Source organism: Cyprinodon variegatus, unplaced genomic scaffold (genome assembly GCF_000732505.1).
Source record: "Cyprinodon variegatus isolate N-32 unplaced genomic scaffold, C_variegatus-1.0 Scaffold35, whole genome shotgun sequence".
NCBI classification, from domain to species: domain Eukaryota; kingdom Metazoa; phylum Chordata; class Actinopteri; order Cyprinodontiformes; family Cyprinodontidae; genus Cyprinodon; species Cyprinodon variegatus.
Window position 1 is genome coordinate 1,878,983 of NW_015150488.1, and position 26,884 is coordinate 1,905,866.

A 26,884-nucleotide genomic window follows, 5' to 3' on the forward strand; every position below is an offset into this window, starting at 1 on the left:
ATCAATGTTTACCGATATTTACGCCATTGCTATAATTGGAAAATTCATTGGAGGACTTTTTTTTTTTTAACAAACCTGCTATAAAGATCAAATGAAAGCAAATAAACCTCTATTAGAAATTAAATACTTTGAATTATGCCTAACATTTTTCTAATTCACAAGTTACAAATTGGCCCTTTATAAACAGAAGTGACAACATTTTGCCTCCATATGACCAATCTGATGTAGAGTTTCTTTATTTGCACAAAACTATTCCTCCGGTTGAGTAAGAATTACTAGTTTCACCTGTCCATAAAGCTTTTACAAACAAAACACATCTTTAGAACTTTTTCTTTTGCTCAGAAATAAAATGACCCATTGTGTCCTGTTAAATGATGGTCAGCAGCCATATTCCATTGGCACTTAAGACAAGGTACGTTTTTATTATATATAGCACGTTTCAGTAGAGAAACAATTCAAAGTGGTATACATGAAAAAGAACATTAAAAGTACATTGTTGTGTATAAATGCATTTGAATCATTAATAAATGTGAATAATCAAAAATATTAAAAATTAATTACATTAATAAAATGATTACAAAAAATAAAATGTATGCAAAGTTGGACTGCAAATGTGTGTAAATGTAAATCCCTTTATTGATCTCACAATGGGGAAATTCACTCTGCATTTAACCCGTCCCCTGCGGGGAGCAGTGGGCTGCCATTGTGTGGTGCCTGGGGAGCAGTGTGGGATTAAGAGCTTTGCTCAGGAACCCAGAGTTGAGGGTATGGGGATCAAACTGGGTACTTGCAACCTTCTCAGAGCACAAGTGCACTGCTCTAACCACTAGATCACCACTCCCTACAACTAATAAAATTTAGATAGCACAGTCAAACACCACTCCAAAGTCTGCTTTTAATCGTGATTAAAGCTACTTAGGGCTTTTGTGTTTTTACACTCTTCTGGGAAATTTGTTCTATACTGGTGGAGAATAAGAACTAAAAACTGCTTCTCAATGTTCGGGTCTGGTTCTGGATATGCAGAGTAGATTAAAGCCTGAAGACCTGAGAGATCTGATTGGATGATACACTTTTTAATGTACTTTTGTGCTAAGCTATTCAACAATTTATAAACTAATAGTAGCTGCCTCAGCTGGCCGATCGACTTTTTAGGCAGACATGTGAAAACTGCATCATACTGATCAATTCTGCTAAAGATGAATGCATGCATTATTTTTTCAAGGTACTACAGAAAGTTATTTAATCCTGGAGGTCTTCTGTCTGTAATCAAAGGCTGACTTTGTTTCTGTATTTATGTGCCACTAAAGGTTCAGATCTAAGTGCATCATTTCATTCACATATCAAACCTGATTGGTGTTTTCTAGTTGTAATAACTGAAGCTGTGTGTTAACTTTTAAACACTCCTACTAAATCTTCTGCTGCTTATCAGAGTCAAAGGTAACTGCTGCCTATCCCTACCAGTCTATGGGTGAAAGGATGGTACATCCTGAATGGGTCATTAGTCCACTGCAGCAAAACAATGACATAAAACCACACACACCTGGAGGCAGAGACACAAATGAACCTAACAGTCATGTGTTTGTGAGGAAGTACTCAAAGTATCCACACATGCACAGATAGAACATGCAAACTCCTTTCAGAAAGATGGCAGGCCACAAATCAATCCCTGGACCTTCTTGTTGCAAGGCAACGGTGCAACAAACCATGCCACCATGCAGCCACCAGGCAGCTCCTCCAAGTGGAGGAGTTCAAGCATCTTGGGCTCCTATTCGTGAGTGAGGGGGGTGTGGAGCGTAAGACTGAAAGAGGAATCAGTGCAGCTGCTGTTATAATGCGGACTCTGCACTGGTTTGTTGTGCTAAAGAGCTAGCTGAGCGAAAAGGCAAAGCTCTTGATTTACCCGTCGGTCTACGGTCCTCAGGGGATTCAGGTTTTAAAATGTGTCTCTAGTTTGAAAACAACATCACAACTTAGGAGGTCTTCAGATCTGTTGATTTGCAGATCTATAGATATTTTGCCATACCATGTGAGCAGACTAGAAAAATGGTGCTAAAGTATTTTAACATATTTAATTAAATAAATATGGTAAGATTTTCTTTACAATGTATTACAAAAAGTCTGTTTTTAGATTGAGTTATACTAGTGATATCTCGTTTAATATATATTTTTGACTTTATTCATACAGAATAAATTATTAAGGAGTAAAATCTAATTTTCAAGAGAAACCAGTTCTAACATTATATTATTATAATACTTACATAAAGAACAACAAGTGGAAGTAGACATAAATTATTGAAAACATTAAAATGTTTTGAAAATATTCTTCATGTTAGAAAAAAGAGTGAACAAGAGAAAGAATTAGATTAGATAGAGAACGCATTACAGAGTAGTACAATGACACTAAAAGCTGAAAAAAAAAAAAAATGTTAATTTCACCCTTTGCATCACAAAAACTTGACAGAAACATCTGCTCTTTTAAAAGGCACTTATATTCATTTTTTTTTGTTAACATGTTTTAATATGTTAACAAAAAAGTTAATCTGCATTTAACTTTACATTTGCATTACTTTACTTTTTTTTAAAGAAAACATCTAAACTATCTTTAAAAAATAATATCTAATTTTAAAAATATCTAATTCAGTTGTGTTTCACAGGGCTTTTTCACATAGTTCCTTTGAAGAAATACCAGGGGTGTCATTAAACCAAATAAACCAGAGGAAGTGCAGAGAGACAGGCAGACAAACAATATATTAGAGAAAATAAGGAGGAAAGTGAGGTAAAGTAGAAGGAAATGTAACATTTAGACGCCTAGCAAGTAATCTCTACAGGATTCGAACCGATGATTATAATTAGATATCACTTCCTGCACCAAACATCCTGAATGGTCACTTTCACTCAGACTAGTTTGTTCAATTTATTCCTGTACGTGGCAGCAGTTTTTCTTACAAGAGGGTAAGTGAAAAAAAAAGTTGCTACCAAGATCTATTAGCTTAGAAAGATTCTGTCAAAATAAAGCAACAGGCAATAATACGCTTCCGTACAATAGTGTTCAAAAACATACTATCTGAAAGAACTCATTTTTAACTGTTCTTTGAACATGAAATAAATTGAAATTAACAGTTTATTGTAGGGTCTTACAACTTGATACGTTTTTTTTTCACCGCGGCCTTACATCTGTCTATCTTAATGAAGAATTTCCCGTCTACTGGAATAGATCCCAGGCAGGTAAATGCTGTCAAAGACAAAAACTGTACATAAATCTATCCCAAGGAGAAAAAAAGTCGAGCCAGCCAGGAGTCGAACCTAGAATCTTCTGATCCGTAGTCAGACGCGTTATCCATTGCGCCACTGGCCCGATACAGATCCGCGGAGGTACAAAGAAGAATTCGAAAAACGGTTTGATGAGCCCCATGACGCTCTGTATTATTGATTTATACGCGAATTTGATTACGCATTTATATTTCCCATGTCTGTGTTTTAAGAAGACACACGCACGAGCCCACAGTTACCCTGGGATAACCGTTCAACATTTATGGATGGTCTTTGTATGGTCAACAGCACCCTCTAGCGTTATATTAACTGACGGTCACATAATGTGGTGCAAAAAAAAACAGGGCTGTGTCTATATATATTCTGTGTCTATTTCTCAATTTAGCATCATTCTAATTTCACACAAGCGGTTATTTTGCGTTTTCTTTCTTTCTTTTTTTTTTTTTCCAGCAAGTTGCAACTGGAAGACCGGCATCTCCGTTCCAGGTGGGGGCGGTAATGCGCCAAAATGTTCCCGTTACCATAGAAGAAGAACGGTGACGTCAAACCAAAACAGAAGTTTTCAGTGGCGGGAAATTTATTGAGCGTTACTTAAATCAGCTTGTTTTCAATGTAACGGAGTAATTTATCTCTAGAAACTCAGTTGAATTTCAACTTTTAACAAACGTTGTAGACAGGCTTTTTCCAAGCACATATTTTTAGTTTACTTTTTACTAACCCTGTGACGTGTGTTTGTCTTCGGGAAGATTATGAAAGGTGAAATGGATAAAATCGTCTCCTTGGCAGAGGAAGAAAGTACAGCTGAACTCCAGAAGTACCTCTCTTCACTGACTAATGACCAAGTAGGTCGATTAACAAAATGAATTTAACTAAATTGTGACTGACTGTGCTGATTGTGTTGTCTGGTTGTTTACATGTTATAATATTATCTCCCCATGATGGGCTATTTTAGCTTATAACTGCGACAACCAACAGTGCACTGAAGGGCAAGAAGGTCTGTTCTATGATCAAAGGAATATTTAAAGGTAACTGGCCCATCTGTTTTTCAATGCTTGTTTTTAGATCTTGCTATAATATATTTAATGGCCATTTATGCTTGTAAGTGCTGTAAGAATAAAGTTTGCTTCCTTGTTTGTAGGATCTCCACCTGTTTCCAGTGAAGGAGCAAATCGCAGGCTCCTGGTGTATGAGCATCTCATTCCTCTCTGTGAGTCTGGGGATCTTCAGACGGAGGTGGCAGCTGATATCATCGGTCTGCTGATGCTGGAGGTAAGCAGGGCATATTGGTAATGCAAAGACACATGTTTTAATCTTTACTTTTAAAGTATAAAATCTGAAAAGTCTGAAATACACTGGTATTTACTTAATTCATTCTTCTACATTTACATAAAGTTATTGGAGCTAAATTTCACAATAAATCAATCTGTTCTGGAAAATCCTGTCCAGTTGTTATATATCATTAATATATAAGCAGCATAGTGAAGATTTTACGGCTGAAACTTTAATTAATCGTGATTAATCGATTATTGAAATAATTGTCACCTAATTTAGTAATCAGTTAATCATCAAATGGAGTATAGAGGCTTGAAAAAATGCATTTTAGCTGACAGAACATCCCACTTAGAGTAGTAATTATACCAAAATTGTGATAAATTATATATACATTTTGCATTTAATGTAAATAATTTTTTTTTTCTTTTTCTGTCAGCTCTATCCAGAACTCCACAAGGGGAAAAGTTTTTAGTTTCACCTGTTTTTTTTTTTTTCGTAAAAAGTCTTCTTTAAGGAACCTTTAACTATCCAATTATTAATCGATTCATGGAAAAAATAATCAACAGATAAATCGATTGGCACAATAATCGTTAGTTGCAGCCGTAGAAGATTTCTTATTGTTTTATATTGAGTTCAGTCAATTTATTACATAAAATACATGACAGTGTGGTTGTAACGTGTTTTTGTACAGACTCATACATTGCCTGGATCATCTCTTGCCAAACTGGCCAATATCTTCGTCGACGCCATTAGAGTGGGGAAAATGGGCAGCGGGAAATCCCTGGAGCTGTTTCCTACCATCCTCACTGCCCTTGCTGCATGTGAAGCCTTGTCATACGGCAAAGGTTAAAAGCTAACTGATTGATTTCCTTGATGGCAGTCAGATATGAGGTATGAATGAGAGAAAACATGACTTCTTGTAATTAACAGGGGAGCTGAGCGGTGAAGAATACAAAAAGCAGCTCATTAACAGCCTCTGCTCCAGCAGGTAAAGACATGTTTGCTCTGTTTTAGTAACTGGGATTAACTAATAACTACGATGTGGTTCATAGGTTGTCTTTCTTCTTATTTTTCATGCAGATGGGATCCACAGTGTGTTATCCACTTGACAACCATGTTTAGGTAAAAACGACTGTTCATTTTCTATTAGTCTATGTTGACAGCCTCATGAATCCAATGTTTATGATCTTTTGTTACTCTTACAAACATTTATTTCTTTGATATTACAATGAAATGTTTTCCATCCCTCAGGGGACATTTGACCCTATTATTTCCAGTTTTTGATAAGTATGAACATAAAAAGAGGAAATGGCTTTTTGATAAAAAAAAAAATCTTCCAAATGCATAAACAGCATAGAGGACAACAATTAGGTGTTTATTTTACTGTTCTGTTTATATCCATACTCTGTCTCAGTATTAGTGTAACTGTACAAATTTTATTCTGCGGGAATGTCTGCTGTAAATAAAACGATGCATAAGAAATCTGGTATAGAAAAAGCATTTTGTTTTTTCTTTTTTTAGGGATGTGCCCATGTCATCAGAGGAGCTGCAGTTTCTGGTTGAGAAAGTCCTGAGAATGTTCTCCAAACTGGATTTGCAGGAGATCCCGCCACTGGTTTACCAGCTGCTGCTTTTATCTGCTAAAGTGTGTGTTTCTTCTTGTCTTTTGGTGGGGGCGGGTAATGTTTTACACATACATGCACAGTAGCAGCCATTCAAAATGGCCCTTCCCAGTCGAATGGCAGTCTACTTCCCTGCAACTCCCAGCGAAATCCCCTCCAACTTCCAGCCACTGTCCTTCTCCTTGGCCTGCATATTTATTCACTCTGACTCCACCCTTTTACTGAATTACAGAGTCTGACCAGGAGATTAAGCTTCTTTCTTGATCTTAAAGTCCACAAATCATGACAGAAAGCATATTTTAGCACAAAGATTGATGTTTAAAAAGGAATTATAGGGGACCAGTGAAGGCCATCAAGTAGGGGAATTTTGAATGGCTACTAGTGTACATGTTCCTCCTACTGCTAAGTCATTGTAATACTTTCTGTAATTTCCCATGTTTTGTTTTCAAGGGTTGTAAGAAACAGATTCTGGATGGAATCGTCAGCTACTTTAGGGACCAGGATATTCGCCAGGAAGAGGAGCAGAAAAATGGAGAGTAAGAAACTTCCTGAATTCCTTCTTTGCTCTACTGCAAACTCCCTTATTAATTATACAAATCCTTGTTCTTAGAAACCTGCATCTAGAAGTTCAGACTATCCCACAGGACCAGCTGAGGCATGTAGAGGGAACCGTCATTCTCCATATAGTTTTTGCCATAAGAATGGACCATGAACTCGGGAGGGAATTCCTGAAAAGCTTTAAGGTTCTATGCAGCAGAGCTTCTCTCTCTTTTTTGATGATTATTTTAAACATGACATTATAAAGTTAGTTTGTTTTTCTACAGACGTCCTATGGGAACCTGTGTCCTTTCAGCGTTGCCCTGTTGCTCTCTTTTGCACGTATCCAGCGATACGAGGAGCAGGCAAGAAAAGCTTCCTTGTTCCTTGTGTTTTCCTCTTTGAAATTAAAATCTGTTGCGTAATTGTTTTTTCATTTCCCCTATTGCTCGAAGGTTTTTGACCTTTTGAAAGGGGCTGTAATCAGGAGCTTTAAGGATGAGCAGCTGCAGCAAGGGTCAAAGTTTCTACAAGACGTCCTGCCGGGTCACTGCAGTGTAGCGAAGATGATACTAGATGCAGTGAAGAACAGGTAATGAAATGTCTCATATTTCCCCTTAAATCAAATCTGCCTTTTAATTAAAAAAACAAACAAAACAAATCAAGCAATCTTTAATGTTGAAATAAACGATTTTGTTTTCCCCTGTGTCCACCTTTGCCTTCTGAACAGTGTGTTTGGATGGGATCATGTCACTCAAGGATTGGTGCAGCTCGGGTTCGTTCTTATGGACACATTTGGACCCAAACCTGGACCATTTGGCAAGTCCACAGAGGGACCCGTCAGCGCTGCCCGGACCCCCCAACAGCAGGCGTGCAAGTTGGGCGGACAGATGCTCCTACAGGGCTTCAAAGTACGATAAAGTTTTCCCCCTATGCAGTCAGCCGTGTCATACGGAAGAATCATAAAATCGTTTGCATTTGTTCACACCTAAAAAAACACAAACTGCAGTATAATTTATCGGGATTTTATGGGCTTCATCTTTTACACCCTCTAAAAGGTGTTTCCTTCAGAATTGCTCAGTATTTCCTTCCATCTACAGCAAAGATGGTCTTATAATCTACCTTATAACCTAACTAGGACTTCTCTGTTGTTCTTTCATAAAATCCAAATGAAACACAGAATTTTTTTTTGTTAAAGCTCACCTAATGTTAATACTTTTGCCTGCCTGTCTGACTAAAATGTTTCTTTACCTTCTCACCGTGTACAGATACACGAGCCAATTAGAGGTGAGATACTGGAGCAGGTCCTGAACCGTCTGGTCACAAAGACCGCCTCGCCTGTCACTCATTACTTGGGTAATAAAGGTTTCAGTAGTTTACAGATAAAATGGCTCCTATCAGTTATGTTGCAGGAACTGATGCTGCTGGGAATGTTTTGTCTCCTCAGACCTTTTCTCTGACCTCGTGACCTCCGCTCCAATGATTCTCCTAGAGTCGTCCTCCAAGGTTACGGAGACGTTTGACCACTTGACCTACTTGCCTCTGGCCACCGTTCAAGGCCTGCTGAAAGCTGTCCAGGTATCTAAACAGACCGATTCATCTTTTTTTTTTTTTTTTTTTTACATTCAGAGGTTTCTGAAGTGAAACTTTTATTTCTGTTTTCCATCTTCAGCCGCTGCTTAAAGTCAGCATGTCTCTGAAAGATTCTCTGATCTTGGTTCTTCGTAAGGCCATGTTTTCCAGGTATGAGCTGCTTTGCTCCTAATCAGACCAATCCAACACGTGAATGAGTTTCCTTCTTAACCCTTTATGTTGCTCTCCATCAGTCAGCTGGATGGCAGGAAGTCAGCAGTGACTGGATTTTTGCTGTTGCTGAAAAACTTTAAGGTTTTGGGTAGCTTGTCTTCAAGTCAGTGCAGCCAAGCTATCTCCTCCAGCCAGGTACTGTCCCAGCATCTCTAATTACAGACTCAAATCACTTCTTTGTGATCTGTTAATAGTTTCTTTTCACTACTGATTAGGTCCAAGTGGATGTTCACTCTCGCTACAACTCTGCTGCCAATGAAGCCTTCTGCTTGGAGATTCTCAGCAGCCTGCGTCGCTGCCTTGGTCAGCAGGCTGATGTGAGGCTTATGCTCTATGAGGTAGGAAATATTTAAAAGTAAGTTATTTTTATTTTTTATTCCGAAAAAGATTGTCTGGGAAAGCAGCACATAGCTTTAAACTTCTTTAAAGCTTGTTGAATGATTAAGAAAATTATTTTTAATGGTTTTTTTTTCAGGGTTTCTATGATGTCCTACGTCGCAACTCTCAGCTTGCGAGCTCCATCATGCAGACTCTTCTGTCACAGGTACGTACTGAAGCCTCTTCCACAGAGCAAAGGAGGACTGTCTCCATAATGACCGACCGCCTCTGGGTAGTTCAAAAATAGATGGTGAGATTCCAGGCTGACCGCATTTAGATCAGGGGTCTGTATTAATAGTGGCTAAAAATGATATAAAGAACCAACTAACATGATATAATAACAAATAGCATTCTGCGAAGCTTTTATGAAGAATATTTGAATTGAATTTACACAACAGAATGACATTAAAAAAAACAAAAAAAACAGAAAATATGTTTTAGAGCAATTTTTCTTGACATTAGCTTGGAAATTATGGCTGTTTTTTGTTTATGTCAACTACTACCCTGCAGAAGAAAATCAATGCTTTATCTTAATTGTTTTATGATTTTCCTTATTTTAAAAGCTTAACATCCAATATAATGTTGGCTGTTTAAAATGCAGATTTGTAATGGCATGTATTTAACAAGAGTAATAAGTTGTGTTTTATTCAAAGGTCATGTGATATTTTGCAGTTCTAAATGACTTTTATTTAGATGCAAAATGGCTCGGGTTTTTAAACACAGATGTAATGGTACATTATTATTATTAAAACTTATTATTATTATAAGTTTTAAAAACAATGATACCAGATGAAGCATTACGTCAGCTGTTGAGGGCTGTGACCAACCTGATGTGTCAGCTGGACTTCAACCCCCGTTAGATCTCTAAATTAAATTTGTGGAGATGTGAAAGAGGCACATTATTCCTGTTTTGAAGTGTTTATGTAAGGGGTCTCATCTCCACATTCATGAACATTTCTGTACATATGCGTAAGAAGGCTAAAAATGGCTTTGGCAAGTTTAGCCTAGTAGCTGTTTCCTTCTTATTCTCCCGATTTGCAATTTTAAGCAACACGTTCTCGTCTTTCCCATTCCTAAAGGAGCTAAGGGAAACGGGCCTCTGTGTTGCTTTACTTTATTAACATAAAATAAGAAGAATTCATTCATGTTTTCCAGTAAGTTAACAATAAACATTACTTCCTCAGGTGAGGCGGTACTATGAACCGGAACAGGATCTGCTCCCCCCCATCAAACTGGAGCCATGCATCACCGCTCACGGCGACCAGGTCTTCCTGCAGGAGCCACTGGTACTCTAGGCTTTGAGGTTTTGTTGTCATTTCTTGCTTTTGTTGATAAGTGCTTTAAGATGTTTTTTTTATTGTTTATGTTAGGCGCATTTAGTGAGCTGCACTGTTCACTGCCTGATGTGGCTGCAGAATGCACAGCGAGCTGCAAACCTTAACGCCGATGATAGCGACGAAGAGGAAGAGGAGGAGGGATACAGAGCCGAATTACAGGCAATGCTGGAGAGCATGACTAGACGCATGATCAAATGTGAACTGGAGGACTTTGAATTGGTAGGACATGGAGGACTGGGTTCTTTTTTTTTTACTTGAGAAGTTGAAGCATTGTTTAAAACTTTTTGGCCTTTTCAATCAGGACAAATCTGCAGAGTTTTCTTTGGGATCCAGCGTTGGAGTGAAGAATAACATCTACGCCGTGTTGGTGATGGGACTATATGAAGTCCTGATGGAGTATAACTTCATCAAAGCAAACTACAAGTAAAAATCCACTCTTTTCAGGGTTTTTGTTAGAAAAATTAAATCATCCAATTGTTCTTAGATAACTTTTCTATATACTTTGTCCTTAATATAATTCTATTGTTGTAGGCTGAGAACAGTTCTTGTTTTGTTATTAGTAGGATTTACTTTCAAAATAATAACTCGATAGTAGAAAGAACAAGATCTTGGTTTCTTGAAATCAGTGAAACTTCTGTAAAATCTTCTGTTTTACAGTTTTGTAGTTGAATTAAAAAGAAGTGCTAATGAGCTGTTGTCTCTGTCTTGCAGTAAGAGCCGCTTCGAGGAGCTTCTTGAGCTCTTCAACAAGCACCACAAGCTGTCCGAGATCTTGAAGGAGAAATCTGGAAAGGGTCGAGCGCCGTCACACAAGACTCCACGCAGTTTACTCTCCATGGGCTTCGTCTCAACTCTCATCACCGTCCTCTTCAGGTCAGATCTCTTAACTGGAACGCTTTCTGTGGGGTCACTGTGTTTCAAAAAGTGGTGATCAGAACCTTCTGTTTTTAAAGGTCCCTTTCAAAGCCTTTAAATGACTTTAATCTTTATTGCAGAATCATTGTCTCAGACTAAAATATGTAGAAACAAACAAAGTTTTAAAGGTCCTATATCTGTTTTTTTAAGCATATAATCACCTATAGGTAATGACATGATATAATACACTACATGGGTATTAATTTATGTAAGTTTCCAAGAACAGGGAGGGACTGCTGTCAGATAGCAGAACTGACAAGGATTATTCAGATATGAACCAAACAAGTGAAATACCACCTTGTGCATGGATGTGATGAATGAATTGCATCATAACATAATTCATGAATATATTATGTATTTTATACATAAAATTATATTAAACATTAACAGCTTATTAGCAACCCTTACATTCCTTAAATATATGTGCAAAATTTTCTAAATATACACACTAATTCTTTACCAATTGCTGTCATGTTTGCCTCTATAAAATGGTTTGTCATGAAAAAAAAGAGCAAACCTTAGCCAATCAAATACATTAAAGCATAAATGAACTAGTTAATGCAACATTAAGCCTAAAATAAAAATTATTACTCCGTTTATAACAGACATCAAAATGATTCTGTTCGGATTTATTCAGATATGAGCAGATTATCCCTTCTGCTGTTCAGGATGAGCCGCACCTAAAGGGGAACGCTGCTTTATAGTGCAAGTTTTGATGATCTTAAAATAAATATTTCCTCTATGATTCAAAATGGAAAGTTTTTCATTTGTTTTGGCTACTGTTATAAAATGGAAATAATGATCAACCACAGAAGCAAATGAGGTTTACTTTACTTGACCCGAGGCAAACGTGTCTGGATGAGGATCAGACCTTCACTTCTGCTATTGTATGAGGGATAGTAAGTTATGGAAGGTACAGCAGGAGATTTTTATTAAAGGCTTTTTTTCAGACATTTTAACTGAGTTTAAATAATATTGGGGGAGGCTGTAGTCACTACAGCAGTGGAGGTATTTTATACCAAACGACATGATCTTTGCCATAAAAGCGACTTCTTTTATCGTAAATATTTTTTTACGAACTTTCCCTGAAAGCTTGAACCCTTGAAATGTTTTTCTTCTCCAGAGATAACAGTCAAAGCAGAGAGGAGGCTCTGTCTGTGCTCCGATCAAGCGGGGAGTTTGTGCGTTACGCTCTGTGTGTCGCGGTTCAGAAGATCCAACAGCTGGAGGAAAGCGGTCACACGGACGGTCCAGATGGGCAGCATTCAGACAAGACCTTCCGCTTCCTCTGCGACATGACTAGGTCCGACATCACCGCGTCTTATTAGTGCTTTAGACTTTGTAGTTTGTAGTTTATGAGTGTGTGGGTGTTTGGCAGTGTGCTGATGTGGCGTTACACTAATATCCCTGCTGCGGTGGAGGAGGCAGGGAGGAAGGAGAAGCGCTGCAGCTTGTCCCAGCTTTGTCTGGAGGGTCTGCTGCGGATCTTCACCACCTGCCAGCAGCGTTACCCAGAGAGGATGGCCCAGCTGCTTTCTACCATGGGTTAGATATACATTGTGAAGATACTGAAAGTTCTTGCTAAAAAGTAGGGGACCAGACATTTATATTTGAATCTCATGCAGACATGGCAGAAGATGAAGCTGAGCAGGACGATGCTGCAGAGATGAACTACTTTTACATCAGACAGTTCCAGGTCTGAATCGTCCTCCTTTACTAAAGATCCACCTCAGATGACATGTGGTTTTCCCAACATTTTCTCTGAATGTATTTTTTTTGCTCGTTAACAGAGGGCGCTGTTCACTCAGTTGAGTGGAGGAGAGGAGGAATTTAACAGCCGAGAAGCTCAGCTGCTGGTCAGCATTTTGACCGTGCTTTCCCGTCAGCTGAAGCCCACCTCTAAACAGGCACGTCCCCCTGATGCATGGAAACGTCAGTCAGAGAAGCAACTGTTTTATCTGACTGGTTTTCTTTCAATTTACAGTTTACTCAGATGATCACCTGGACAGTAAAGATCTGCAAGGAAACTAGTTTTGGTTGGTGCAGTTTTCTATCTGTCAGCTTACTAAGGGCACAGAAACAAACCTGGAATTGAACTCCTTGTGTTTTTGTCTTTGCTGTTCTAGAGGACTCTGCCTTCTGTAAGGGGCTCCTGTCCCTTCTCTTCAGCCTGCAGGTCCTCTACAAGAGTCAAACGGGCCTTTTGCTGGAGCTTTGTCAAGACATTCACAGCCAGTTGGGAGATATTGATCAGGTGATTAAAATTTCACTGTTCGAAGATTTAAGGTACATTTACTTTGGCTTTATAAGTCAAAAATGAATTAGTTTTGAGTGCAGAACTGGGGGATGCTGACAGCCTTTTATTATACGGCGTTAAAATGGTTTACTTTCCTATCTGTGTAGTCTCCTTATGGGAAGCAAACTACACTTTAAAGTAGGGCTGGGCGATAATTCAATAACGATATATATCGATCGATAGACGTGTGGCGCAATTGAAAATTCCATTTATTTATTTGTTATATTTATTTTGGTCACTTTTCTGGTCACTTTAGTTTATTCTTTGTCAGTATTTAAGAACATAACTCAGGTCTTTTAAGTTATTTTTCTTTAAAACAATTCTGTTATGGTTAAAAAAGTTGGTTAAATCAAGATTTAATTCGCAGTCTGTGTTTGTGTTCTTTATTAAAATTAAATCATTTAGCGATATCATAAAAAGTCCAGGCAGAGCTGCACATAAAATATGGTTTCAAATCTTTTCAATAATTATTGATATCGATCAATATGCATTTTTTTTTTCTATATCGCCTGGCCCTACGTTATATATGACTATTTATCTCTCTTATCAGGATGTGGAGGTGGAAAAACAGTCTCATTTTAGCATCATCAACATGAAAACAGCAACGACTGCAGCAGTAAGTGTGGTATTTGCTACTGAAAACGTTTGGATTTGTTGTCTCTATTTTAACCTTTACCTCTCGCCCCAGCTGCTGGTCCTGTCTCAAGTTGACCGGGTTCTTGATGAAGTAGACTGGCTTATCACCAGAAAGAAAACTCAAACAGCCTCTGATAAACCTGCCTCTGGTAGGATCTGTAGTTATTTATTTTCTCAAAGATGCCTAGTTGTATGATGTATCAAAGCTGCATAGCTTGAACAGCCGTGGATCTTCTCCGCTTATAGCCGAGGCCTCCCAGGCTGCAGCTCAGCAGGATCCAGTTGAGAAGGCAGTGACTCTGCAGCTGGGGACCCTCCTGACCGCATTAAATGAGCTGGTCCAGACGGCTCTGCTGCCTGGAAACTGCACCATAACACTGCTGAGAGAGCTGAGCCGTACTTACACCATCCTCACCACCCTGGTCAAATATGTGCGTATCATCTGACCCTTACAGCGATCCTTTGTGCTCAAACTTTACTGACATCTCCTTCTCTTAAATCCACATTGTAGTATATCCAGATGTGTGCCAGCCAGCATGGATATTTGCCAAATAGATTTGAAAAATTGGTAGGTTTGAACTATCATTTGAAATTCCTCTATTCTTTCCTTGTATCACACTAATTTGATGCTTTTTCTATGCAGGTTAAACTCTCCGGTTCCCACCTGACGCCTCAATGCTACTCCTTTATCACATATGCCCAGGTACCATCCCCATCAGATCGGTGTCATAAAAACTAGCTGGGGAGCATGATGTTTATTTGTTTTTCTTTGGTTAGAGTGGAGAGTCCAGCTTCGGGGATGACAAGAAGAAAAAGAAGAGGAACGAGGTGAATACCGCTGCTTCGGTGAGGACTTAAACCACATTCCTGTTATAACTCTAAATGCCATTTTTATGATGTTTGGTTAATTCATGAAGTTTCATTTCTAAATATAATTTAACTGAACTGTTAGAGGGTCACTAAAAGCCCCAAATGTTCCACATTGAACCCTGTCGTTTTCTTGGCAGGCAAAGCTGCTGCGTGAAACAAAGGCCATCCCCAACCTTATCTTCAGCATTGAGCAGTATGAGAAGTACCTCATCACACTCTCCAAGAAATCAAAGGTTTTTGGAAACAATTTTATAGAAACAAAATACATATTTAACAAAAATAAGTGTTGTTCAGACAGAGCTTGTGCAGTGTTTAACGATTGGGGTCCATTCTTCCAGGTCAATCTGATGCAGTACATGAAGCTGAGCACTTCAAGAGATTTCCGCATCAACGCTGCTACCTTGGATGCAGCTCTGCAGGAGCAGGAGGAACCAGAGGAGGTCAACAGAAAGCTTTCTTCCTTACCTTCAGTCTCTAACAAGTTTACTCCTAATGTTACAAAAAGAGAAAAGTATATGATTTTTGTTTTCCAGATTCTGCTCCATTAATGTCTCTTTTCTCTTATTTCAGACTCAGGAGTCACAGGAAACAGAGGAGGCACAGGAGCCCAAACAGAAGAAAAGGAAACAGTGATCTGGAAGGATTTCTCCTCTCTGCATCATTAAACCCAACCTGTTGATGTTTAAGAGGAGCAGCCCCAGAAGCTGCTACCTCCCTTTGCTCAGAGAGCCTTTGGTGATGCTGATGATCTGGTAGATGTCCAGGGCCTCGCCTGTGGGAAATTTTGCACACTTTATTTAATAAGCAATTACAGTTATGTCACTTTGTTATAAGACCATTCCTTAAATATTAACAAAACAGTTTAAACGGTATTAAAATTGGAATTAGTTTTTCCTTATTCTCCATTGTTGAAAAATGTGTAAATAGTTTAGCTTGTTCTTTTCGATTCCCTTATAAACATTCTCCTTTTATTTGAGTAAAAAAATAATAAAAAAAACCAGTAAATGTGCTGCATAGCAAGATGATTTATACACACTAATGGGTGCAAACACAATGTTTTCTTTTATTATTGCATGTTTGATTATTAACTTTCTTGCTAGTTAAGTTACAAAGAAGAAAAATCTTATTTTTAAGCTATTTAAAACAATAAAACTAATGGAGAAATCCGACAGCTGAATAACATCAACTAGTGCTGTGAATATTTTAATATTCTTGGCTAAATAAATTGTTCTTTAAAATCTTAGACTTCCTCCTGTCTTCTCTCTGTATTAAAGCGCTCAACTAACAAATCCTGGTATTTAAACCAAAATAGCTCACAAAGCTGTTCAGAGCTCACCAGGTGGAATACCGTATCTCCTTTCCAAACCGGTGGGGTTAGAAGGAGTCACACAATCCATAGTGACCTCCTTCCTCAGACACTGATCGATATCCACTGCACTGAAGAACGCTACAGACTGGGGAAGATCCTCCATGCCCAAAGCATGGGCAAACATGCACCTGCCATGAAAAGCATCAGCAAATGTTTATTTTCACAGTCCTACAATGGAGATGTCGGTAAATATCAGGGGTCTAATTTATAAAGTTTGTGTCGGACAAAACGGGACCTGAAACATGCAAACACTGACTTCCACGCAGAGGTTGTGATTTATGGCGGTAAAAAAAGTGGGAAATTTGGGACACAAATGTTTACCGAGAACTGAAGCCAGCTTGCGTCATAATTTTTCACTTAGATGTTTAAGTTCACTACGTATCAAATCGTAGATCGTCTTTAATCAGCAAATGCAGCGTGTTTGCTGAGTGCATGCTGGCACTGCTAATCTGATCCATCACAAACAAAAGCCAGCTTAAATTAGACCTCCAAATCCACATAAACGTTTCCTCATCATCGCTTCCTCTCTCCAATGATCATCAGGGCGAGTTGTACCACAGTTTAAAGAATAAATGTCGAGGTGTGAGGATTTCACACAAATTACTGTAAACATTTAAACCACCCTTGCGTAATGGATGATTAAACGATACTGGAGACTTTGGAAATGGAAAGATTAGGAGTGAAAGATTTTCAGGGATTAATGTTTCCTGAACCACAATAATGGGTCTGGATCAGCTGATCAGACTCCATAGAGCATTGCTGCCATATCTATGAGCTGAACTGGGTCCAGTCCTGGAGAGACCAACCAGTGCAAATCTGCCTGGTGACTTTATTAATCTGATCCCTCCACATCAGGCCATTTATTTACAGTGGCAACCAAATATATGTATCTGACTTTCCACTTCTCACCAACATCTTAGCGGAGCTGCACTTTTTTCCGCTCTCACTGCTGCGGTTGCCATCGGTAACCATTAAATAACATTGATCAGCTGGTTAATTTAAATACACTATAACATTCATGCAGTCTTTAGATCATTTATGGTTGAATGAGGCCGTGTAAGGGCCAAACATGAAGTGCAGCTTTGGATGCAAACTTTGATGCACAGCTTTGATCTATAAAGAAAACATTTCTGCGTTTTGTGCATGCACATAGTTTATAACTCTACTTTTTTTTTTTTTTGCCGTACCACATTTTGTTGTTTTTTTTGCATGAGTACGCATTTATAAATGAGACCCCTGAACTGTTCTGCACAAATACCTTGTAAGCAGGTTTGTGATTTGGAGCGCCAGCGCTGCTCTGTAACGGTCTTCGCTGCGAACGAGGTACCGCACTTCATCGTGGATGCTGATGCAGAAACGGCCGTCGATGTTGTACTCTTCAAAGAGCCACTTCATGGCCACCAGCATTAGGTGCAGGTAGTCCACCGCCGAGCTCTGCACCGCCCAGTTCACTCTGCTAGTGATAAACTAGGAAAATAACATAACATGGGTCAACAAGATAGCAAGGCAAGTATCCCATTAGTTAAAAATGAGGAATCCACTGAGAAATTAGCAGCTGACTAAAATCTGTTTAATGAGCGGACATTGTATCGTACATAGGCTGTATCTGCACTGAAAACACTCTTCAGTGTGGAAGTTGTGGGGGACACAAACAGAGTCAGTTTTCTGTAAGTTATCTGCAACATCCTGCTTCCCAGGAGTTGGAATGTGAAGCGACATGGAGTCTTTTCTCCTACATATTCTTCAAAATGGAAAAATAAAAGCACATAAAGATAGATAATATCAGAATTATTGGTAAAGTGGCAATTACCAAAAGCGTGTGTAATATAATGCCTCTGATGCCCCAGCCATGTTCAAAATGAACTAGATCTGCACGTCTCACCTCATCCTTTACTGCCTTGGGCTCCAGAGCTCTGCTGATCCTGCAGCCTAGAACAGGAGTGGCCGGCTGGGCTGAATGAGCGATACTCTCCAGCTTGTTGAACATGTCTGACTCCGTGCCTCCTGCCCAGACACGTTTGCCAACAACATCCCACCTCTTCCGCCGTGAGCTGACATGGAATGAAAAATAAAAAGTAGACTGTAATTGAAGATGGAACAAATACAGCCTCTGAGATTTATAGTGTTTGATTTGCTTAAGTTACCTTTGCGATGCAAGTCTACTGATCCTTCGCAGCTCCTCCAGCGAGATGCTGCCATTCTCCTCCCTTTGCACATCTATGCCCAGTTCATTGACAAGCCACTCGCCCTCCTCTGATAGATGGTATCTGACAAGAAAAATACATAAACTGAGACAGCCTCCAAACAACCACAAATAATTATTTAATTGCTGGTCTCACCTGCGTACCCCCTTGGTTAAAGCATACATCTGCCTGGCCTTGCTGGCGGCCTCTGTCTGATTGAGGCGGTGGTTGAACTGCATCAGCAGCCTCTCTGCAAACGGCTGCCCCGCCCCGTATATTCGCCCGTAGTTGAACACCTTAGCGTGTTCTCTGCTGATACCCACAGCGTCTGCCGTCCTGCTGTGCAGGTCCGTACCCTGACTCTTCTTTCCCTGAAGGGTCATCCACCCAAAGGCTGTACAACCTAAACCGCAGATGTTTGGCAATATTAGATGAATAAAAGAAAGAAAAAAGCATTTTTCTGCAATGAAGCCCAATTTAATGGGGGTTATTTTTACCATGCATCCCGGCAAACTGAGCTTCTCCAAGTACAGCAGCAATCCATAACTCCTGAGAGTCTACATCTGCTCCAACCAGGTGATATCCAGGTGGTACCTGCACCATGGCTTTTAGTTCGCTGCCTACCCGGTCCCTCTGAGGAAAAAAAATGATTTATTCCAAGCTGTCTGGTAAAACAATGATTTCACACTCATGAATATGAGTCCAACTCAGGACTTTTAAAGAGTAATTTCAAAATTAATTTTCCTGTGTTGAATATTTAAACTGATGACATCTAGGGTGTGAAAGTACGACGATTGGGTGCTCAACTTTGACTTTACTATGTTGCAGATTTCTCCCAGATCTGTTTGGAGGTTCTCTATTCTTTTCTCTGCATGTTGCACAGAAATCAAGAAGGTTCTGGTATCATTTATCCTGGGCAAAATTTAAATTCATTTAAGAAACTTGGTTTCCTAACACAAACACTTTAAAAGATTGGCTATTTGCATGTTTAATTACCATAAAGTCAGAGTATCTTTCAAGCTTAATATTAGCCTAAGTCCAAAACCAGAAGACCCCCATGGTCATCGTTCAACAAATTGCACAATGAAATCAATTTAGTGAAAGTATGGATTATAAATAAGTAGTAAGGATAAAAAGGGAAAAAAATAAGTTGAAAAATATAAAAATAAATATGTAAAATTACTAAATATAAGAAGATGAAAGTATTTGATGTTTGATCAGGTTTGTGGTGAAACTCCCACCTGTGTCCAGGTTTTTAAGGTAGTCCTTTTTTAAATGCCCTAGTACTACTGGCAGCCATTACCAACTAACCCATAGCATGATGTAGCCACCACCATGCTTGAAAGCTGGTAAAGTGTTTGTCATTATGGATAAACAGCTCAATGTTTGTCTTGTATATAAAAATAAATCTTTATTTTAAATATTTTGGTCAGCACTCTCAGCCCTCTCAGACTATGACTCTGGTGTTCCAGCAGCTTCCAGTTTGTCAGCTATTTTTCTTCCCTCCAAAAGAGGACAGTTTGAGTCGGATGGTATAAACATACAACAACACAAACACATCCGATGTTCTTATGTCTGTTCAAGACTACATATGTATAACTAAGAAGTTTATTAAACCAATTCAAGTCTCTAAGAAATAGAGAAATTCAAATGTTTAACAATAATCTAAGAAAATGAACAAAAGAACTCTGTCTTTAAATGTGTACTTAAACCCAGCTTCCTACCCGGGCATTACTTGCGGTCAGCCAGGTTGGCTCCACGGCCCGCCGGGTTACCGTCCCAGCTGTAATGACCTGAGGCAGTATGGCACCATACTGGCCCTCTTCATCGTAGTCCTCATGCCTGTAGAGGAATCCTAAAGTTAGACAAACAAAGAAACCTTTTTTGTTCTATTTCAACATGCCGTACAAACCTGCTGACGTTACGAGGAAGCTCTCCCTTTCTTAGCCACAGCACCATCTGAGAACTGAGATTAAAAAAAAAAAAAATCCACATTCATCTCTTTTAAAAAGTAATCAGCTTGGATCAGAACATCCAGCAGAACCAGGTACCTTATCCGCTTGTGAGCATTCCTCCAGAAGGACATCGTCTTGTTGATCTCCAGCGCTCGTGTTGCGTTGGTTCCGCTTCTTCCAGCTCTTAGTGTGCCATCCTCCATTTTAGCCAGGAAGTCCTTCGAGAAAGGGCTGCCCACGTTGTTGTGGTTACCGTCCTGTAACTCATAAAAAGTCAGAGTGAGGAAAACCGACCCAACAGAACCATCGACGATACAGAAAAGAGAAAACCGTTGCTTACCTTGTGAGGTAACTTAAAAAACCAACATCCTGGAATATCTACATCTTCGTAGGGGCCGTTTCCATGGTGATAGTGGCAGTGACTCTCCTCACTGACGAAACGGGGATCTTGGGACACCTGGTGAAGAATCAAAGATGAGCAAAACAATGAATGCCATTAAATCTTCACAATGAGAGAGACTTTGTTGATCTACACTGACCTTCTTCAACTTTTTCTCCTTTTTCACCACTCCAGCTCCATTTTCTTCAGAGAGACGTTCTAAAGAACTTAACTCCTCCACCTTTAAGTGCAAAAGAAACAAATAAACATACAAAAAAATTAAAAATCTAAGTCAGAGCAAGTAGCAAGGATCGATTACTAATAAGGGTCAAGCAATTACACCAAAGCTCCGTTATGAATACAATATTTCTATGCTGTTTTTCTGTATTTGTTAAGCTCAGCACCTTTGTCCAAACAGCGCTGTCGGTCCACACAAGCTCATCTGAAGGGTTCAGACACTCAGGTTGCTCCTTGCTGTTCTGCTCACAATATTCTTTGTATACCCTTTCAATTGCTCTGTGGAAATAGAAACACTCTGAAAACTAAGGCTAAACAACAACACAATATTAGAGGATGAATTCTGTTGCAGATTATTTGAGTTTTACAAAAAAGTTTCAAAGTGAAACATCCACAGAGGAAGAATCACATTAAGGAAAAAGAAAATTCCTTGAAAATGAAAACTACAGTCATTGCTACTCTGCATACATATTCATAGACTATAAAGAAGAATAAACAATGAGTTTTTAATGGTGGAAAGATTCAAGGCTGCTATGAAGAGAAATCTCATTCAATTAAATTCATGTAAAATTAATAAAAAACTAATTTGCCTTTTGTTTTAGTTTTTCTGGGTGTTATCAAGGACAGAGCAACTCACTTCAATCAAGAAGTCATTGCTGCTCTACAGAGGAGTGGTATTAAAATCTTTGATCAACTAACAACATCTGAATCAACCCTTCATCAACGGTTCAATTGGTGTCAAACAAAGTGTAGCAAAGGGCCATGGAGCCAGTGCAGAGCTTGTTCAGGAACCGCAGATGGCAGCTGTGCGAGTTTCTGCAGGCAGAAAAAGGGGAACACCCTGATGCTGACCTGTGATCAAGAAGAGCGGCTAAAACATCAACGATGGACTGATGGTCTGCTAGAGTGGCACTCAAAACATGGTCCAGGAGCAACGATACAGGAGCAGTTTGGTGATGAACTGATTGTTTCAGCAGGATAAGAAAACCAGACGGCAACATGATAAGAAAGCAGCTCAGAAACAAAGGCTGATTCTTTATTTTTAAAAGAAACGTTTATTTCTTTATGCTTTGGCTGAATGTTTTCTGGTAGGACCGTGCAAGTGGACCCAGAGCCATGTGAGGGTGAGTGGTACCAAGAATCAATGCTTTGGTATTCCTTCGTCCCAAGAAGAGATTTGCAATATTTTTTACTTTCAACATCACACTGCTGCTTGAGTTTGGCCGTTTTCTTTTTTTATAGATATTCTAATACACTTCCAATTATTTTCTTGCAATGCAAGCGTTTGTGTTTTAGCTGAACAGCACTAAATCATGTACCTGTGTGGGCACAACGACTCCAGTGTGTCCTCCTGAGAATTCAAATTGTCCCTCCGTCCCGGTACCAGATACCCCCAGCCATGTTTCTCTGTGTAATGCAGGGGGAAACCGTCCCACGTCAGACCCATCAGCTTCGGCGTCAGTCTCATCTGCAGGCTGATGAGGCTGGCTCCAGGTGACCAGCAGTCCTCCGACATCTTCTCACACAGCTTACGGTACCACCTGAAGAAAATCAGCCCAAAGAAAGTGTAAGATGATCATCAATAGATGACTGTGGTGGTTTTAGAATAAGCTTACCCTGGATGTCCAGGAAGATGTTGCCTTCTTTTAGGAAGACGAGTCACTGTTTCCTTTAATTTCTCAACAGCCAGCCTGCTGGGGCACGGACCTGCCATCTCCTCCTCAGATGGTGGGCCTGGGTCTGAAAACCAAAACAGGCTGCTTTATTGGAATTGTAACAACTTGCAGAAATGGAGTAAAAGTTAAAGAAAGGTTATACCATCTTCCCAATCTGGAAGAGGGGTGGAAGTCTTTGCCTCATCTGTTTTTTTGGAGTTTTTTCTCTTAGCAGCCATTTTCTTCTGCTTAAACTCCTGAACGTCCCACTCAAGATCCCAAAGCCAGGGGTCGTCTTTGTACCTTAGAATGAAAACCATGAGCTCCAGATCAGGGCTCAGCCAACTTTACAACCTAAAAAACATTGTTGTCTTCAACCCTGTTAGATAAAACATGCCATAAAGGCTAAATTACCCTTTAAAAAAAAAGAAAATATGTTCATTTCATAGAAAGAGAAAGAATGGAAAAAAATGTATCTAAAAATTACAACTAAATAAGTAAATAAAAGTTACTTAAAAATGTGAAAATAGCATGAAAACAATTTGAAAATAAAAAAAGAATAGCGTTTTTATCAAATATTTTTTACTCAAGGTTCTAGAGATATATAGAAAAGACGGCATTCAACCATTTAGCCTGTCTAAATACATCACTTTATGACACAACCTGGAATTAGATGCTATAACAGTCAGCAACACGGAGCTTTAATCAGTTACTTCCTGACCTGTCATCCTGCAGCAGCTGACAGGCATCGTCGGCAAGAGTCATCAGAGACTTCTTCATCTCCCTCTGGAGCTCTTCGTAAACATCCTGAGAATCCTCCAGGTACCGGTCCCAGTTCTGATTGACGGGAAGGTAGCTGACACCCATCTCCAGCATCCCAGCAAACGTCACCGGATGCGGACACCTTACCACACAGAGGAGAGTAGAGCAAGTTTTTAAAAGCAGCTAGTTTAAACACATTTTCATTTTTCAGTTCAGAGATGTGCTGTTTCCCTAAGAACCAAACTAATTTATATGACCATAATGTGGCAGAAACCTAACAGTGCAGATCACAGAGCAAACCTCAATGAAACACGACAGTAGAAGCATCATGCTGTGGGGAAGCTTTACATTAGCAGGTTAGGCAGATTGATCACACATTATGTGGGGAAATAGAGTAAGCATAGAAAAAAAAATGTTCCCCTAAAGTGAAATAAGAATTTAAAGAGAGACCTGACACGTGCGTCTCAATGATTTAGCATAAAATAACATATATTTTTTGGATGTTTAAAGCTGTTAAAGACATAACCAGAGAGACTTCCAGTTTTAAATAAAAACTGTTCTGCGAGGTTCTGACTCAAGTAGGCCAAAAAAAAAACAGAGCCCCATTCATCGGTTTTCTATTCTATGCTGCATTTTAACTGTGCGTTGCCCCATGATGGCCTGTAACAGTGAATTTAAGGATTTAACCTGACAAAATGAGGTAAATGGGTTGATAATTTTGCATGGTTTAGGTAGTTAAAAGTTGGAGGTTAACATTTACAGACCTCTCCATGAAGAGTGGCAGCTGCTCTGAGAAAACCTGATGCGTCGCCTCAACGTCCAATGCGCAGTACTGCATTAACTCCTGTAGGTGGCAGCAGAAGCACACAGGTTCTCCCCTAAGGTCACTTCAAGATGAGCAAAACAAAGTCCTTATGTATTTATTTACCTGGAAGTTGTTCCTGACATCAACCATGCTTCCTTTCACAAAGATGTCTCTGGCCTCTTTCTGCAGCGGTGGTCCTCCCACATAAAGAGCATGAACGTCCGCCAGGTTGTTAATGCTGCTGATGTTCACCCAGTCCCAGGAGCCAATCTGAGCACAAAACATGTCACTTTAAGTTGCAGTGATGCAAAAAAGAGTTCATTTTACAAAAAAAAACAAAAAAAACTTAAAATTAAAAAATTTTACTCAGCAAATTAAATAAATCAGGAATACGAACCGCTGGGCCTTCCCTCTTCTGTCCAGCTTTCTTAATATGCTCCTTAACCTCCTGCAGACCCCTCTTTTTACCCAATTTATTTGCCATCCACAGCGTACGCTGAAAGCCAGTTAACCCAGAGATGGCCATATGAAGGCTCATGGTGTCCATGAAGCGTGCCTTTGGACCCTGAATGGAATAGAGATGGTGGCTTGATCAATATATAGTGTTACAAAAACAACAACAACAAAAAAAACAACAACACCAAACATCCAAACTAACCTTTAGCAGGTACTGCTCCTTGATGAAAGATCTGTCAAAACTAACGTTGTGACCCACTATGAGCCTCTCCTTCCACTCACCCCTCGGAGGACGGGAAGAGTTAAAGGGGGTCTCTAGAGGAATGAGGTCTGCAAGAGTGAGCTGGTTTGACCAGGAGTATCGCTCCTCAATTAGACGCTTGCTGCACCAGGAGTACCTGACCAAACCAAGCATCCAAGGAGGATGTTAGTTACCAAACATAGAATTGCCTTGCATGAGTACTCACAGTAGATTTTCGCATTTTATCAAGCTACAACCTAAAACTTCAATAGGTTTCATTGGGATTAATGTGACATAAAATCCGACCAAAATGTGAAAAGGAAGAACTTTATAAATGGTTTTCCTGTTCTACGCATCATGCACTTCTATGTGTACATTTGGATCATTTCTCACCAGTTGGTGGGAGAAAGAGCTACTGCCAGTGTGGGGCACTGTCCCTCAGTCGTGCAAACCTCCACATCAAACACGAGTGCAGACTCATCTGGGAAATCCACTTTCTGACTGTCCCCCTCACGTCCGTAGCAGGTCCAGCCCACCTCCCAGCTCCATTCCTGAGGCATGGGTGGGAGGTCGGCCTGCAGCAGCTTTGTGGCGGACTCAAGGTAGGGAAGGCTCTGCTTCTCAGCCAAGATGCGAAAGTGCTCGTCTATGTTTTTGCCGTACATCCGGGGAAGTTTGAGCTCCACCTCAGGCAGCAGTGATGTTTCCTTACCCCAGAGATCGTGAGTCTGCAGGTGCTTTATGCTACGCTCCACCGCTTCCTCCCTGTAATCTGGCTCAACGCCATGGAAGATTTGCTCGTGGAGGTTTCTGGAAAGCATCTGGATGTTAAGGGGGTTCATGCGGGTCTCTGTTGAGTCCTCGCCCTGCAGCGAGCAAGTTCTGGTGGAGTAAGACTTTGAACACCTCCATCGCAGGAAGAAAAACGTCCTCTGGAGAGGAGAGCGTAACAGATGCAACATCACCTCATGCGGACATCTCAACTGAGCTGTGGAGAAAAGAAAATAACTATCCTGACATAGGTTTCTTTAAAATATAAATATATATTTGAATCAGTGACGCCACCACTATCTCTTTAAAACAAAATGTTACATCATAGAAAAAGAGTTAGATCTTTTTATTTTGTTAACCCATTTAAGCTACTTTTTTTTTTTTTTCATTTAGGAGAAACTTCACAGCAGGAAGGCGAAAACTAAGGCCAGGTGGCCACTGGACTGACTGTGCTTCAACTCCTCCTCCTTCAACTGAGGAGCTATGCATGTAGTTTAACTTTTTCTACCACATTTTTTCCTTCCACTCAACTTTCCATTAATATAATTGGATATAGCTAATTTATTTAGCCAGGACTCTTTGCAGATTCCCCACCTTTTGAAGGTTGTTAGTGACTGTCTGTTGGGTTTCCATATTTGTGGAAGCCAATATTTCTAGAAGGTTTTATTTTATATAACCTAGAGTTAATGCAACCTTTAGCCATTATATGCTAAACATAAAAGCAAACCCCTGTCTGTAATAATAGCGTATTGAACTATTAAAACAAATAAATTTTTTGGCACTATAAACAGCATCAGCAGTTCAGTAGGGCTGTTTTGTTCGCTCTCTCTTTTTGTTGACACCCCTTCTATAATCAGTTCATAAAATAATTGCGAATGTGCTGAACTCTGCAGCACCACGTGTTAACCAACACTGCTTCCGAATACTCATCTATAAGCAACAACGTCACAATAACAATACCTAGAGGTCATAAGTAAGCACGTGGCAAAGGTAAAAACGCATACTTTAGCCTACTTTGGTTTTGGATTGTTTCCAATCGAACAGTGAGGCATCATGCGTTCTTCTTTTAACAAACTGGAGTTGTAACGTCAAAACAACAAGGCTCAACTTCAGCGACCCCTTGCGGTTTGGA

At 39.6% G+C, this 26,884-nt stretch overlaps 2 protein-coding genes and 1 non-coding gene across 5 annotated transcripts; 1 reads left to right on the forward strand and 2 right to left on the reverse strand.

Moving 5' to 3' along the window:
• Positions 1-3,282: 3,282 nt before the first annotated feature.
• On the reverse strand, positions 3,283-3,355 carry trnar-acg. The gene has a single exon. It is a non-coding gene; the product is annotated as a tRNA-Arg (tRNA).
• A 462-nt stretch (positions 3,356-3,817) lies between these two features.
• On the forward strand, positions 3,818-16,203 carry fanci (Fanconi anemia complementation group I). Its single transcript, XM_015404250.1, has 37 exons — positions 3,818-4,112; positions 4,223-4,295; positions 4,409-4,539; positions 5,234-5,387; positions 5,473-5,530; positions 5,623-5,664; positions 6,064-6,187; positions 6,615-6,700; positions 6,775-6,907; positions 6,989-7,066; positions 7,157-7,293; positions 7,432-7,612; positions 7,970-8,057; positions 8,149-8,279; positions 8,374-8,444; positions 8,528-8,642; positions 8,723-8,845; positions 8,983-9,051; positions 10,070-10,171; positions 10,256-10,441; positions 10,524-10,645; positions 10,934-11,095; positions 12,261-12,440; positions 12,516-12,682; positions 12,763-12,833; positions 12,928-13,044; positions 13,122-13,173; positions 13,264-13,391; positions 13,984-14,049; positions 14,122-14,218; positions 14,316-14,500; positions 14,581-14,637; positions 14,713-14,772; positions 14,847-14,915; positions 15,077-15,172; positions 15,278-15,379; positions 15,510-16,203. Exons 1-37 carry the CDS (start codon positions 4,020-4,022, stop codon positions 15,570-15,572), a joined length of 3,969 nt encoding a protein of 1,322 aa, XP_015259736.1. The 5' UTR covers positions 3,818-4,019; the 3' UTR covers positions 15,573-16,203.
• polg (polymerase (DNA directed), gamma) lies at positions 15,514-26,857 on the reverse strand. 3 transcript variants are annotated; one of them, XM_015404236.1, is made up of 23 exons: positions 26,757-26,857; positions 25,375-25,969; positions 24,943-25,138; positions 24,682-24,849; positions 24,408-24,554; positions 24,244-24,323; positions 23,439-23,621; positions 22,881-23,020; positions 22,679-22,802; positions 22,382-22,603; positions 21,230-21,341; positions 20,986-21,066; positions 20,787-20,903; positions 20,543-20,703; positions 20,404-20,457; positions 20,216-20,333; positions 18,989-19,124; positions 18,648-18,894; positions 18,453-18,575; positions 18,191-18,359; positions 17,567-17,775; positions 16,276-16,436; positions 15,647-15,711 (listed from the first exon to the last, which is right to left on the reverse strand). In XM_015404236.1, the coding sequence occupies exons 2-23, from the start codon at positions 25,941-25,943 to the stop codon at positions 15,647-15,649; spliced, it is 3,582 nt and encodes a 1,193-aa protein (XP_015259722.1). In that variant the 5' UTR covers positions 25,944-25,969; positions 26,757-26,857. The 3 variants fall into 3 exon arrangements, with proteins under 3 accessions (XP_015259714.1, XP_015259722.1, XP_015259726.1); XM_015404240.1 differs by having other exon boundaries at positions 26,767-26,832; XM_015404228.1 differs by lacking the exon at positions 26,757-26,857 and having other exon boundaries at positions 15,514-15,711; positions 25,375-25,943.
• Between the last annotated feature and the right edge of the window lie 27 nt (positions 26,858-26,884).

Excerpts from the sequence above, each read along its gene's own strand:
- fanci (XM_015404250.1), top strand. The coding sequence starts at position 4,020 with ATGAAAGGTGAAATGGATAAAATCGTCTCCTTGGCAGAGGAAGAAAGT. Across the intron at positions 5,665-6,063 it reads CACTTGACAACCATGTTTAG|GGATGTGCCCATGTCATCAG; the intron begins GTAAAAACGACT and ends TTCTTTTTTTAG. Across the intron at positions 6,908-6,988 it reads AATTCCTGAAAAGCTTTAAG|ACGTCCTATGGGAACCTGTG; the intron begins GTTCTATGCAGC and ends GTTTTTCTACAG.
- polg (XM_015404228.1), bottom strand. The coding sequence starts at position 25,943 with ATGTTGCATCTGTTACGCTCTCCTCTCCAGAGGACGTTTTTCTTCCTG. Across the intron at positions 24,850-24,942 it reads AGGAGCAGTACCTGCTAAAG|GGTCCAAAGGCACGCTTCAT; the intron begins GTTAGTTTGGAT and ends TATTCCATTCAG. Across the intron at positions 18,576-18,647 it reads TTAACCAAGGGGGTACGCAG|ATACCATCTATCAGAGGAGG; the intron begins GTGAGACCAGCA and ends TTTTCTTGTCAG.